This window comes from Boleophthalmus pectinirostris, unplaced genomic scaffold (genome assembly GCF_026225935.1).
Source record: "Boleophthalmus pectinirostris isolate CB_2022bp ecotype Guang Dong unplaced genomic scaffold, ASM2622593v1 HiC_scaffold_11, whole genome shotgun sequence".
NCBI classification, from domain to species: Eukaryota; Metazoa; Chordata; class Actinopteri; order Gobiiformes; family Gobiidae; genus Boleophthalmus; species Boleophthalmus pectinirostris.
The window spans coordinates 22,965,135-22,979,858 of record NW_026570994.1 but is presented as its reverse complement, the minus strand read 5'-3'; the positions used below and the strand labels follow the sequence as shown (position 1 = coordinate 22,979,858).

General features: G+C 42.3%; 2 protein-coding genes across 2 annotated transcripts; both read left to right on the top strand.

The window, feature by feature from the left end:
• The first annotated feature begins 3,254 nt into the window (after nucleotides 1-3,254).
• nudt15 (nudix (nucleoside diphosphate linked moiety X)-type motif 15) lies at nucleotides 3,255-5,454 on the top strand. The gene is made up of 3 exons (XM_020931199.2): nucleotides 3,255-3,509; nucleotides 3,862-4,058; nucleotides 4,954-5,454. The coding sequence occupies exons 1-3, from the start codon at nucleotides 3,358-3,360 to the stop codon at nucleotides 5,070-5,072; spliced, it is 468 nt and encodes a 155-aa protein (XP_020786858.1). The 5' UTR covers nucleotides 3,255-3,357; the 3' UTR covers nucleotides 5,073-5,454.
• A 217-nt stretch (nucleotides 5,455-5,671) lies between these two features.
• On the top strand, nucleotides 5,672-14,724 carry dnpep (aspartyl aminopeptidase). The gene is made up of 15 exons (XM_020931188.2): nucleotides 5,672-5,759; nucleotides 6,200-6,287; nucleotides 7,791-7,879; nucleotides 7,969-8,082; nucleotides 8,645-8,770; nucleotides 8,903-9,027; nucleotides 9,121-9,205; nucleotides 9,681-9,788; nucleotides 10,302-10,379; nucleotides 10,487-10,567; nucleotides 11,773-11,933; nucleotides 13,405-13,444; nucleotides 13,535-13,636; nucleotides 13,920-14,087; nucleotides 14,545-14,724. The coding sequence occupies exons 1-15, from the start codon at nucleotides 5,754-5,756 to the stop codon at nucleotides 14,593-14,595; spliced, it is 1,422 nt and encodes a 473-aa protein (XP_020786847.1). The 5' UTR covers nucleotides 5,672-5,753; the 3' UTR covers nucleotides 14,596-14,724.

The window sequence follows — 14,724 nt, the reverse complement described above, 5'->3', positions numbered from 1 at the left end:
TCCAGATCTAGTCTTGACCCTGATCCAGTCCTGGTTCAGTACTGAGCTAGTCCTGGTCTAGTCTTGGTCCAGACCTCGTTCAGTCCATGTTTAGTCCTAGTCCAGGCTTGGTTCAGTCTTGGCTCAATCTTTGCCCAGTCCTGATCCAGTCCTCGTTCAAGTCCTGGCTTAGTTCTTGCTCAGTCCCGGTCCAGTCCTGACTCAGTCCTGGTTTAGTCCTGGTTCAGTCCTGTTTTAGTCTCTGGTTTAGTCCTGATGTAGACCTGGTTTAGTCCTTGGTTCAGTCTCTGGTTTAGTCTCTGGTTTAAACCTGGTTTAGTTCTGGTTTAGTCCTGGTTTAGTCCTGGTTTAGACCTGGTTTAGTCCTAGTTTAGACCTGGTTTAGTCCTGGTTTAGTTCTGCTTTAGTCCTGGTTTAGTTCTGGTTTAGTCTTTGGTTTAGTCTCTGGTTTAGTCTTGGTTTAGTCCTGGTTTAGTCCTGGTTTAGTCTTGGTTTAGTCCTGGTTTAGTCTTGGTTTAGTCCTGGTTTAGTCTTGGTTTAGTCCAGGTTTAGTCCTGGTTTAGTCCTGGTTTAGTCCAGGTTTAGTCCTGGTTTAGTCCTGGTTTAGTCCTGGTTTAGACCTGGTTTAGTCCTGGTTTAGTCCAGGTTTAGTCCTGGTTTAGTCCTGGTTTAGACCTGGTTTAGTCCTGGTTTAGTCCTGGTTTAGTCCAGGTTTAGTCCTGGTTTAGTCCTGGTTTAGTCCTGGTTTAGTCCTGGTTTAGACCTGGTTTAGTCCTAGTTTAGACCTGGTTTAGTCCTGGTTTAGTTCTGGTTTAGTCCTGGTTTAGTTCTGGTTTAGTCTTTGGTTTAGTCTCTGGTTTAGTCTTGGTTTAGTCCTGGTTTAGTCCTGGTTTAGTCTTGGTTTAGTCCTGGTTTAGTCCTGGTTTAGTCCAGGTTTAGTCCTGGTTTAGTCCTGGTTTAGTCCAGGTTTAGTCCTGGTTTAGTCCTGGTTTAGTCCTGGTTTAGTCCTGGTTTAGTCCTGGTTTAGTCCAGGTTTAGTCTGGTTTAGTCCTGGTTTAGTCCTGGTTTAGTCCTGGTTTAGTCCTGGTTCAGTCCTGGTTCAGTCCTGGTTTAATCTTCTTGTTGCTCGTGTTGTGGTTCATTTCTGGTGTTTTAATCCGCTGTTTTGGTGACATGTGTTTGAGGTTTAATCCAAACGTGGGAAACAAAAACACCTCAGGACCAGAGATTAAACCAAAAAAGACCAAAAGATCAAAACCCTGATGTGACCCAGAGTCCACGACGAGGACCACGACGAGGACCACGACGAGGACCACGACGAGGACCACGACGAGGACCACGACGAGGACCACGAGGAGGAGGAGCACGACGAGGAGGAGCAGGGGATTACAGATGCTCAGATTACGGAGGCGACTGTGGGAAATACATGTGTTTTTGTTTGTGGGATTAAGTCTTAAAGGATCAGTTTATGAGAATATTGTCGTGTTTATTCTGTTACACGTCAATAAATCCACTTACAACAGATGTACTCAAAATATGTTTACATTAAAAACACTAATAAATATGATGTGTTAAACGTGTCAGGATCCTGCTCAGGACCTACTGGACGACCACGCTGCATGTTTTGGTTGATGGAGAAATATTGTAATAAAAACTCTTTATGTCAATGATATTGTTTAATTTTGACGTTAGTTTAAACCCAGAACAGATCAGAACCTTCAGATAAACTCGTCCTGATCAAGACCGAGTTTAACCCAGAGACACTGAAGCACGGGTCAAATGTGAGTTTATTTATTGGACATAAAGTGACCAGATTTCCAAAATCAGAACCCGGATCATCTCTGAGGTTGTGCAGTTGGTGATAATGAAGTCGTGAATTGAGTTAATTCAGGAAAATTGTTCTGCACTCAGTTCATTCATGACTCATGTGTGAGTCAGTACAGTCACATTGTCTTAGTTTTGATTCATTTTTAAGCAGATTTTTTTGTATTTTACCTAAACACATTACAATGTTTGTCTCTTTTCTGTTGGCAGGAGTCAAATTTGTAAAAAATTGGGACACTGGGACATTTCTTGTTTACACTGGTTTGTCGGATCCTGATGATCTGGACTTGGACGGAGACTCTGGGAAAATCAGGAGCCACAGGAGGACACCAAAACTGTTGTTGAGTCCTTAGGCAAGACACTAGTGTGAAAGTGGTGTGTGTGTGAGTGATGGTGGTCAGAGGGGCCGATGGCGCAGATTGGCAGCCTCGCCTCCATCAGTCTGCCCCAGGGCAGCTGTGGCTACAATAGTAACTTGCCACTGCTGAGCTGGAGTGAATGAAGAATGAACTGTGACCTCTGGGTGTCTTGAAAGGCACGACATAAGTGCAATGATTAATTAAATAATTAAAATAAAACTGGGATAAATGTGGTTATGTGTAAATCTGCAGGGACAGAGACACAGGCTCAGAACTGGGACTGACCAGAGGAAACAGGGACGACTGGACACTCAGTGGACGATAAAGTGAACCTTAATTTAACCTTAAATGTTCAGATTTTTGGTTTTGAAACGACTTAAGGCCCAGGACAAATATCATGGCATGTCTAAAGAATTATAATATGACTTTATAAAACAGGATGTCGCTGGTCATCATCATCAACAAGAGAAGGTCGAGCAAGTTCATGAAAAGATGCATATCGTGAGAAATTTGGATATCGTTGTATCTCTATTTAAAACGCAAAATTACTTTTCTTTGGGAGTAAACGGCTCAACCTGAAATACAGAACAAAAATCAAACATTACATATAAAATCTTGATCTGTTTTTGTACATTCTGTGAAAATTTGAGGTTATTTCAACGAGAATTCCCAAAATTATTGACCTACGAAATGATGTTAATTTTTTTAGGACACCCTGTATATAGTCTAATACAAAAAATAAATAAATAAATAAAATGTAAAGAATGTGGTTAATTATAGTCATTTATCTCAGGTTACACACAGCGATATTAAGTTACTGAACTAAAAATAGCCTCATAAACACGTCATACGTTTATTTCTATGCGTTGTTACTAAACAGCGCCATCTCGTGGTTTCCCCAAAGACAACAACAGGTTCTGACGTAACAACACGAGCATATCTTTACTTCTGAAACGTAATTAACAGCTTTTTAATCGTTTACGTATGATAAAAGTATGAAAACGATAAAAAGATTATAAAGATTACGCTGTTTTCACTTTTGAGTTTTATTTTGGTAAATTTTAGACTTCCGCTTCACCTGAGTCCTGCAGCTTGACTCTGCGCCTGCGCAGTCTGCGGCCGCGCGCTTTTACACGTTTTTTTCTGCGCATTTGTGACTAAACGTTTGCGCTCCATGTGCACGGAGGCCGCGGTGAGAAGACCCGGCGTGGGGGTGGGAGTTCTGGTCACGGACTCGGAGCATCCCGGCTGCGTTTTACTCGGAAAACGAAAAAACTCCACGGGTCACGGCAAATATCAACTTCCGGGAGGTCATCTGGAGTTTGGGTTCGTGATTTAGACATTTTTTTATACTTGTTTACTTATTTTATGCTGTAAACTTTTTCAGTGTGACTAAAATATCGATAATTTGTGTTTGTTGTGATGCGGAGTTAGGGACACGTGATAGTTAATTGGTCAAAACTAAAGACATCCGGTAGAAGGACTGTCAAAATAAAATACTGTACATCTGCGCTTTTATGTTGAAGGAGCCTCATGCAATTTTGTATTTTATTTAAAGGTTTTAGTGTGGATTTTGACAGAAATTGGCAAACAGAACGGTCTAATCTCAACTGCAATAATTGCCAGAAAAATAATCATAATTCAGTTCTATAATTCTTAGTTGTGTTGTGTTTTTCAGAGAGTCGTGGGCGTCGTGCGCACAGAGAGAGGTTCTGGAGGAGGCCGGGGTCCATTTAAAATCCGTGCATTATGTTTTTGTGGTGAATTCTGTGAAACTGGAGGAGAATTATCACTACGTCACACTGTTCATGAGAGGAGAGCTGGACAGAGAGCGATCAGACGAGCCTAGAAACATGGAGCCGGACAAAAACGAGGGTAAAACACAGAAAAATACACAGTCATTGTATTTATTTAGCTATTCTTTTATTAATTAATTTCATTTCTTTAGCTTTTCCCCATGTTCTAATATTGTTCCTCATCAAAAACCTGTCTGAAGAGGATTTAGAGTCATCCATGAATGTTTCAGTAATTTAGTGATCTCTCCTGGGCCCTACACGACAAAAACATGACACAAAACTGTACACAGACACTGGACAAACCTGATGTGACATGCAGGAGTTTCATCAGTGGGACGCACGAGTGTGTTCTGATAGAGCTCTGAAGGGGGAGTGACTTATAGTGGGGAGCAAAGGGATTGTGTCAAACATGAAAACATATTAAAACATATTAATACGTTTTTTGGGCGAATATAACATTTTTAAAACAGTAAAAGGAACGTGGTGATCTAAAGATGTGATGTGTTACAGTGAAAACCCCAGAGAAGAAAACGGTCATGGAAATCCTGGAAAAGTCATAGACATTGAAAATATAATTTTCCAGACCTGGAAAAGTCATGGAATGCTAGTATCTCTTTCAATTAACTCCAGTGTTCTGTTAAGTTTTCATGAGTCTGTTGTGATTATTTGTGAAAGTCTGAGTCTTTTGTTTAAAAGAGACGGCAATAAACACACTGACAGGATTTTAAATATTATAAATTATAATCCCAAACCATAAGGAGAGTGGAAAGAGTTAATGTTTCAGATTTAGCTATAAAAGTTTGATCAATTCTATTTATAATTTATAATTCAGTTCAGCTCCGAAACATCTTCGACCAAACTAACTTTTGTCCAGTCGACAAACTGAATTTTCTCTTCGCCACAAAAGTTAGTATTTTCCAGTTGTCATCTGTACAGGTTTTCTTGATTTAATGTGTGTGTTTTTGTTTTTCCAGGTTGGACGTGGACACAGTGGGATTCTTTTCCTCCAGACGAGCAGCTGTTTTTGCCGCTGTCCGACATCCGGAGACGAGGATTCCATCCTTTTAAAGACTCGCACACACAGACGAGCTGAACATGAACATACTGTATGTCCAGGGATTTGTTTTCGTGTTTTTTATGTTTTTAGTACTTTTATTATTATTATTTAAAGTGTCAGCATCAGTAAACGTTAGATTCAAATTTTCACATTAGGGAGTTCCTTAACATTTAACTAGTAATATTGTACACTGTGCCAAAACTCCTTGAACGTACACAGAAATTATAATTTGACAAATAAAAATATAAGAAAACACCTTTATTTTGTTTAAATAATGTGAAAAATATCAGAATATGCTCTTTGTGATACTCTCAGTGTGATGTCATCGATGTCTGTCTAAAATAAAACTCTCTACTTCAGGTTTTACAAAAATTGCTTCTTGATTTGTGTAAAACTATGATTTATATTTACAACAGGCATTATCCCACCAAATTACATCAAAATTTGAGAAAACCGTAATATGCACTTTAACCTGAATAGAAAAAATAATATATATATAATAATAATCTGTGTTTTTGTTTTAATTTTATGTCTAAATTATTATTATTTATTTATTTCTATATATATATTTTTTTTCGCCATTAAGTAGTTGGTTGCCATGATTACGGTTGAAGATTTAAGCCCCGCCCCCGGACGAAATGCCCAGGCCTGATCCGCCGCCGCCGCCGCCGCGCTCCGATCTCGGGTCGGACTTCGGAGTTTGAGCCCCGGAGATTCATGCAGGTAAGAGCCATAAAAACACTCACTGTTGCCCGCGGCATGTGGAGCTGCTGTTCGGCCGTGGACTTCTGCCTCGACACCGGCTCTCGGCGCAAAAACAACCCGAGAAAAGAGTCCGAAAAGCGGCGTTGTAGCGCTCAGGTTCGCTGTCAAGTCTTAGCCCGGAGACGGTCAGTCAATCTGCGGACGACGCCAAGATTTAACGCTCAAATTTAGGCTTTAAACAAATTATGTGCTCAGATATTTTATAAATCACTTCACAACTTCTATTTTGGTTATTTTCTGGATTCATAAGTTTTTACATGTTGTACTTTGTTCGTTTTTTCTTGTTATCTTGGCTATGTCCGATAATGGAACCACGCGCCGGTAGCTTTCCTGCACACTTGTTTCGTTTTAGGTCAAATGAATTCACTTATTTTGTGTTTTGTTTGTTTTTTCTTCAGGCTTTAATCATGAGCTCCAAAGAGGCTGTGAAATCTGCTGCCAAAGAGTTTATCCAGTTTGTCAACAAAGGAGTGTCGCCTTATCATGGTAAATATATAGAAATATTAAGAATTATACCAACTTTTCTTCTATTTACAATCAGAATTATGGCAGATTTTAGATACACTTCGGTTTAATCTCATGTTTAACTCACTCATAATTAGTTTAGTCGTGTTAAATGCAGTGCACATCCTAAACACATGAATTAAAAGTGCTTTAGAGTTTGTGGTGTGGATTTTGTGCAGGTGTCAGCGCAAACTTTCCCTCCTGACTTTGAACTGCAGATAAGAAAAGGTTTAATTGAGACGGGGCTGATGTTTCTCTTGTCTTAATCTTGTCTTAATCTTGTCTTTTGTTTGCACTTTGATCTTCTTCCTCTGTCCTAGTTTAGAAAATAATAATTACAGAAGTGCCACTGCCTCGTCAGCTTTTTAATGTTTGACTCTAACGTCGCACGAAACAGAGAAAAAAAACTGTTGAGATTTTTTAACTCTGCCCATTTTTCATCTAGTGTAGTGTTTTTTGTTTTTTTTTAATTAATACTTGAGAACTCCAGATACAAACAAAAAGGCATCACACAAAGATCACACTGACACAGTAAAAATTAAAACACAACTGTGGATAAAAAAAAAAATATATATAATATATATATATATATATATATATATATATATATATATACATATTTAGGAACAAAAGGGACAAAACTCCTGATCGAAGGAACAAATCAACATCGTTCAGAAACAAGAAACCGGGCTTCTTTAAAAGTTTCAGGACAGGTTCTTAAATTGTGTTATATTTAGTTTTATCTTTAAAAAAAAGACATTTGTGAATAAAATATTTGTCTAAAATTGGTAAATTAGTAACACCAAGTTCCTTCATCTAGTGAAGTACTTTAAGTCTCCTGGTTTAGTCCTGGTTTAGATCTAGATTAGAACTGTTTTAGTCCTCGATTAGTCCTGGTTTGGACTTCGTTTAGACTTCATATAGTCCTCGTTTAGTCCTCTTTTAGACCTCGTTTAGTCCAGGTTTAAGTCTATATTTAGTTGTCAACTGAACCCTGTATAGTTCAGTTAAAGTTACAGTATGTCACTTTCTGGAGGTGGCTTGTCACCTGCATGATTCCATAGAAAGTTAATGCCTTACTTTGGAACATTCTTCACGGAGATGGATATGTTTGATGTTGTAATGTGGAAGATTATGACTAAAAGAAACGACATTTCCATGGAAACGAGCAGGTCGACCGACCCTTGTCCAGGATGAATAAGAGTCAGGTTTGTGGAGAAGTGAGCCCGTTCACAAGAAGGACACAGTTTTTTGTGCAGAAAACAACAAAAATGATAAAAACAGCATGGTTTTATTGGTTAAAAAGTTACATACTGTGGCTTTAATGAAAGTGGTGAAAGTTTTGGTTTTCTCACTGATATAGATTCTACTCTCTGACGTCACATGTGCTTCTTTTGTCCTTTTGAAACCCGTTTGTGAGATTTTTACAGTTTTAGCTTTGACATTAGAATAAAAACATATTTAAATGTTGTTTTTATGTTTCAGTTGTGGAGGAGTGTAAACGGCGTCTGTTGGCGGCCGGATTCATCGAGCTCAAAGAGTCGGAGCAGTGGGACATCAGACCCTCCAGCAAAGTACAGTTTTACACCACACAAGTCTGATTACTGACCACAGAAATCCAAGAACTATCACCTCCAGAGTAAAACGGTTCTTTGTGTTGCAGTACTTTGTGACCCGGAACTACTCCAGTCTGATCGCCTTCGCTGTCGGAGGGAAGTTTCTGCCCGGAAATGGATTCTCGATGATTGGAGCTCACACAGACAGTCCCTGCCTCAGAGTGAGTCCCACAGACCAGTAATTAGATCAGAGCAATTAGAGCACTAGAGAAACCGGACAAACCGGACAAACCGGACAAACCGGACAAACCGGACAAACCGGACAACCCAGTGACTGTGTGTTTATAGCGCAAGAGAAATCTGATTGAATTTTAAAATGACAAAAACATTAGTTTTGACTTTGCATGTTTGTCTTTGTCCAAATCTGCTCTGGTGTGAACACAGACAGAAATCAGATTACTCACGTCAGATTAGAGCTGAACTATTTGGGGAAAATATTTAATTGCGTGTTTTTTTTTGTTTTTTTTTCGGCATTTGACACAGGGATATTTTGGAACATGTTTGTACAGATCTAAACTCCAGGGTTTGCAGATTTTATGCAGAATAAGACACGAGATTTTGTTATTTGTGGAAGAAATTATGGTACTGAGTAATCTGATAACTCCATAAATCAGATCATGTTCATATGTTGGTGTTTTGGTGTTTCTGTGTTTTCGGCGTGTTTTGGTGGGGTTTTTTGGCGTGTTGTTTTTGGCGCGTTGACGTGGTCTCGGTGTGTTTCAGGTGAAGCCGCGGTCGAAGCGCTTGAAGCACGGCTGTGTGCAGGTGGGGGTGGAGTGTTACGGAGGAGGAATCTGGAACACGTGGTTCGACCGAGACCTCACTGTGGCCGGACGCGTCATGGTCAAGGTACGAGTCTGCTTTAGTCCCTGGTTTAAGATCCTGGATTAGACCCTGGCTTGGTCCCTGCTTTATTAAATGTTTTAGTCCTGCTTTAGTCCTCCTTTTGTTCTTCGTCTTCATGTTTTCTTCTCGTCTCAGAGTGGAGATTGTCTGGTCCACCGTCTGGTCCACATCCCTCGTCCCGTCCTCAGGATCCCAAATCTGGCCATTCACCTCCAGAGGGACGTCAACGACTCCTTCGGCCCCAACAAAGAGAATCACCTGTGCGTTACTCTTCTTCCTCCTGCTCTTCCTCCTCCTCCTCTTCCTCCGTCATGCTTCAGCTTTACATAACACCTGTGTCCTTGTGTTTGCAGAGTTCCCATTCTGGCCTCTGCCGTTCAGGAAGAGCTGGAGACTGGATCTGCTCCGTCTGGAGACGCCAGTGCTGCCAACAACACGGTACTACAATACAAGTCCACAAAGTACTACAACAACACGGTACAAAAGTCCACAAAGTATTACAACAACATAGTATTACTACAAATACTAATATAAAACATTCCAACAACATGGTACTACTTCAATCCAATAAAGGATTTTAAACAAGTTAAAAACAAGTTATACTTAAAGATGAACCATCTTCCCCCGACATTTTCGACAGTCAACATGAAAATGATCTGGAACCTCTGGACATAACGACTGTGACTCTGTGCAATAGAAGCAAAATGTTTCAACCATAAACCAAACGCTCCAACTTCAACTGATGTGACTGTTAAAAACACACAGACGTTTGTGAGTCGGACGGTGTCAGGAAGGTCTCAGAAATCCACAAATAAATGCAGAGGTCGTTACAAATAATCTGTAAATCATGAATTATATTTGTGAATGTCGTGTTATTTGTTTGGTTCAGATGATGTGAAGTTGTTGTTTCCAGGCGGAGAAACATCCTCCTGCTCTGCTGAAGCTCCTCTGCTCTGAGCTCTCTGTGGAACCAGAACATCTGCTGGACTTTGAGCTGTGCCTCGCCGACACTCAGCCCGCGGTGAGTCTCACGTCCGGCACTGGACCTGGGACTAGACCTGGGTTTGGTTTAGACCGGGGTTTGGAACGGGGTTTGGTTTGGACCTGGTCCCGGGGTTTGGTCCGGGATTTGGACCGGGATTTGGACCAGAACCAGGCAGGGACTGGAATTTAGTTTAGACCAGGGTTTGGTTTAGACCGAGGTTGGTTTTAGACTTGGGTTTGGTTTAGATTTTGTAGGAACAGCACTAAAATTTTCTTCAAATAAATGACACTTTCATGTCTAAAAATGCACTCAATTAAAAATAATTAAATAATGTTTCCATTAGTGTATTTAATTAAAAGTAAAAGTCTGCATGAAAAATATTAATTAAAACAATTTTCATAATATTTTTTGATCCGTCTTTACCAGTTTGTTTTGTCGTTTTAAAGTTGGTTTGTTGGTTCAGACCTGGTTTCCTCTGGGTTTTTCAGGTTTATAGATGAGTGTTTAAATGTGAAATTAAAATCTAACCTGTCTTTGTTTTTGTTTCAGGCTCTGGGCGGAGTCTACGAGGAGTTCATTTACTCTCCTCGTCTGGACAACCTGCACAGCTGCTACTGCGCCCTGCAGGTCAGACACGGAACTGCACGACACGCCGCTGCACATTTACGTCACGTTCCAAAATATCAAGACGCTTTTGTAGTAAAAAAAAGTGTGAAAACTGAACTGTGTTCCAGGGTTTGCTGGACTCGTGCTCTGGAGATTCTCTGTCCAACGACCCGAACGTGAGGATGATCACTCTGTACGACAACGAAGAGGTGAGAAGAAGAGAAAAATACAACAGATTAAACGGCAGAAAAAATATTTGACAACATGAGTCACTTTCTGTTCAGGACACATCTTTTGAATTTAAAAACCTTTTTCAAAATCTGACTTTACAGATTCCATAAACAGATTCTAACTTTTGGAAAATATTGGGTGGGTTTTAAGCAAAGTGAAATGTAGGACTGTTGCCATGACGATAAACCAACAAAAGTCAACAATTCTCCAATTATCCAAGCTCAATGGTGCACGTCTCCAAGTTTTTTAAATTATTTTTATTTTAACACAAGGGGTCATGAAATAGTTAATGGAATAAATGAAACAAAATATCCTTACAAAACAAAAGAAGACGGAGGAAATTAAATACAAGAAGTTATAATGGCTGCCAGATACAAAATAAAATCAGGGGAGTAATATTTCTAGTAGAGCAGAAAATAGCTTAAAGTTATTGTTACTAATCAGAGCGTCGCTTCCTCTTCTGTGTCGCTGTCGTCAGACTCAGCATCAGTTCCAGTTAGAATTGTTCGGGTCTTTCTGAATCCCGACAGGATGGTTTCGGTGTCACTGAAGTCCAGACTTTGTCCATCATCCAGTGACTTCAGGAAAGTTTCATGTTTCATCCTCCCGGTGTCACAAGTTTCTCTCTCACTCCAAACTCTTTCTGCTGCTCGATTAACGTTTTCAGCTGCAGATTTCACGACTTGCAGTTTGTAATCTGTAGAATCTGATTTTGTATTTGTGTTCAGTCTTCTCAGTCTTTGTCTTTATAAGTTTGTTTAAATGTTAAATTGTTCAGTGGTGCAGATCGACTGACATGATACAGACAGAACAGAGGCTCTTTCTGCAGGAGACATGCGCAGTAGAACCAAGTGACAGTGGTACAGCAGCAGATAGTCACACACAAGACTAGAACCTCTCCACACTTCACCAAAAACATTTTAATATAGAAGTCACACCGGAGAATAAGTCACAGGAAACACACAAACCAGGAAAAAAAGTGACACTTATAGTCCCAAAAATACGGTAATAAGAGTCTGCACCAGAAGGGAAAGATCTGGAGGTGTGGAGGGGCTGTGAAAGTGACAGAAAATGTCATGGAAGCTGATTCTATGTCCAGTTTTGTTCCGAATGTGGTCTTGTATGTCTTTTCGGAGAGTGCACAGTGTAACTCTCGCTCTCTGCTCTCCTCTGCCCTCTGTAGGTCGGCTCGGAGAGTGCACAGGGCGCTCAGTCCAACCTGACGGAGCTGATCTTGTCTCGAGTGTCGTCATCTTCCTCAAACCTGACGGCGTTTCAGCAGGCGGCTCCTCTGTCCTTCATGATCTCTGCGGACATGGCCCACGCCTGCCACCCCAACTACTCGTACGCTTCTTTACGTTCTGAAATATAAACCCAAGACCTCCATACTCTGAGCTATTTATAACTCGAGAAACACCAACAGCAGCTTTACTTTCTATTAAAGAGCCCATACAGTATTCTGTTCTAATGTTTCCTCATCACACACGGACCTGGAGTTGTTTTGTTTCATTCACATGTTTAACTCACAGGTCTGAACATTTAGGCTGAGCTCTTCTCTTCAACAGAAAACACACTGTCCCACCTTGTGATGTCATGTGGTAATACGGGAATTTTAAAAATTCCAACCTGCAGCTCGGGAGCTGCCAGTCGCTCACCAAGGGATTTCTGAATTCTCTGTATTGTGGATAAGAAGTAAAATTTGCTTAATTCTATCCACAATTTTTCTTCTTCTCTGGGATCGGGTCTCGGGGGCATCAGTCTGAGCAGAGACTCCCAGACTTCCTTCACCCCAGACACTTCCTCCAGCTCCTCCAGGTGGACCCAGAGTCGTTCCCAGTCCAGCCCAGAGACATAGTCCCTCCAGTGTGTCCTGGGTTTTCCCCGGGGCTCCTCCTGGTGAGACATGAACACCTCCTGAGGGAGACGCCCAGGATGATTTCAGTCCTGGAATTTCCAGCCTCTACTGAAACAAAAAGATAAAAGGAGCTGTGAATTTAAACTGCTTCATGACATCACAATGTGGAACAGAGTTTAACTATGGACTAAATATAGCATGTTTAAAGACCAACGACTTTAATGTTCGTCATCTTTTCATATTGTAAACATAAAGCTTTTGTCTCTTGTGGTTTCTCCTCCTCAGTATGAGTTCTGTGAAATACCGTATTTTCCGGGCGATTAGTCGCGCTCTTAAGCCGCATAAAAAAAACAAACTGCACGCCTCACAATCCAGAGCGCCCCATACACGAGTCCACTGAGGTGTCCCAGCACGACTTCAGTAAACTACAAACACACACGGAGCAGACAGCGACCGCACAGAGAAACACCCACACACACACTCATCACTCCACGCCGACGAGGAACGGAGGAATGAACCGAAAAAGCGACGAGTGCAACGTGCCGCTTCTAGACACGACTGAACAACTGAGTCACTGTGAACACGCCGACAATCCAGCGACAGACACTACTCCCTACACGCCACAACTGAACAAAGCCCAGAGTCACCGTGAACGAACAAACAAACAAAACCACTCACCCATCACACTGTTGGGTTTCATTTAAAGTCCCACACGGTTTATTTGTGAAAAAAGTTTGAAAATAGACCATTTGATGACGGTGCGTTTTATAATCCAGAGCGACTAATAGCCCCGAAAATACGGTTCTCAAGTAACTAAAGCAGGAGTAAAAGTACGGCGTCTGTAAACTTTAGTGCACCACACATCCAGTGAACTTCATTCATACGTAAACGTCGTAACTCGTTCATATTTGCTCGACTAAAGTTTGTGCTCATGTCTTGTTTTTATTTTGTAACTTTCAGAGAGAAGCACGAGGAAAACCACAGACCAACTTTCCACAAGGTCAGTTTGAGGATTATTTATCGTCCTACTGTTTAGTTTATTTTTTAAGTTTTGAAAATGAAGTTTAATTGTGATTCTTTGTGTTTTCAGGGTCCTGTGATAAAGTTCAACAGTAACCAGCGCTACGCCACCACGGCCGTGACCGCCGCCGTCGTGAGGGAGGTGGCCAGTCGAGTCAACGTCCCGCTGCAGGTCGATACTCTGGGCAGTCTGCTCCATCCCCTGCTCCATCCCCTGCTCCATCCCCTGCTCCATCCCCTGCCCCTGCTCCATCCCCTGCTCCATCCCCTGCTCCATCCCCTGCTCCATCCCCTGCTCCATCCCCTGCTCCATCCCCTGCTCCATCCCCTGCTCCACCAACCTGCTTCTCCAACCTGCTTCTCTGACCTTCTCCTCTGCTTCATCTTATCTGTCCTCTGCTCCATCTGCTTCATCTGACCCTCTGCTCCTCTGACCCTCTCCTCTTCTCGTGTAGGACGTGATGGTGCGTAACGACAGTCCTTGTGGCACCACCATCGGTCCGATCCTGGCCGCTCGTCTGGGGGTTCCCGTCGTGGACATCGGGGCTCCTCAGCTCTCCATGCACTCCATCCGAGAGATGTGCTGCACCTCCAGCGTCCTGCAGAGCACCACCCTGTTCAAGGTGACCAGCGAACGCCGAGCGAACGCCGAGCGAACGCCGAGCGAACGCCGAGCGAACGCCGAGCGAACGCCGAGCGAACGCGAGCGAACGCCGCGAACGCCGAGCGAACGCCGAGCGAACGCGAGCGAACGCCGAGCGAACGCCGAGCGAACGCCGAGCGAACGCCGAGCGAACGCCGAGCGAACGCCGAGCGAACGCCGAGCCTTTACACAATACGGTCCCGGTCTCGTCCCCGTCCGTCCCCGTCTCGTCCCCGTCTCCCGGTCTCGTCCCCGGTCTCGTCCCGGTCTAGTCCCCGGTCTCGTCTCCGGTTCAGTTTGTGGTCTAGTCCCCGGTCTCGTCTCCGGTTTAGTCCCTGGTTTAGTCCCTGGTTTAGTCCCTGGTTTAGTCCCCGGTCCAGATTTCTTGGTTGATTTAATTTCTGGATATTTACAAAGTTTTTTTCATTTTTTTTCAGGGTTTCTTCGAGTATTTCCCGTCGGTCCGGAAGTCTCTGGTCGTGGATTAAACTCGAGATTAAACCAAAAAAACCCGGAGAGCAGCGTTTTCCTCAAACCATCATCGCTCGAGCTAAACTCCGGAGACGTTTTAAAGCACTTATGGTGATGGTGTCAGCGGCAATAAACTGTGAAAGATT

What these genes read in the sequence shown, in the direction of transcription:
- nudt15 (XM_020931199.2), top strand. Translation starts at nt 3,358, where the DNA reads ATGTGCACGGAGGCCGCGGTGAGAAGACCCGGCGTGGGGGTGGGAGTT. An exon ending in GGAGGTCATCTGGAGTTTGG is followed by an intron (nt 3,510 to 3,861) that starts GTTCGTGATTTA and finishes TGTGTTTTTCAG; the next exon opens with AGAGTCGTGGGCGTCGTGCG. An exon ending in GGAGCCGGACAAAAACGAGG is followed by an intron (nt 4,059 to 4,953) that starts GTAAAACACAGA and finishes TTGTTTTTCCAG; the next exon opens with GTTGGACGTGGACACAGTGG.
- dnpep (XM_020931188.2), top strand. An exon ending in TCGCCGACACTCAGCCCGCG is followed by an intron (nt 9,789 to 10,301) that starts GTGAGTCTCACG and finishes TTTTTGTTTCAG; the next exon opens with GCTCTGGGCGGAGTCTACGA. An exon ending in ACAGACCAACTTTCCACAAG is followed by an intron (nt 13,445 to 13,534) that starts GTCAGTTTGAGG and finishes TTGTGTTTTCAG; the next exon opens with GGTCCTGTGATAAAGTTCAA.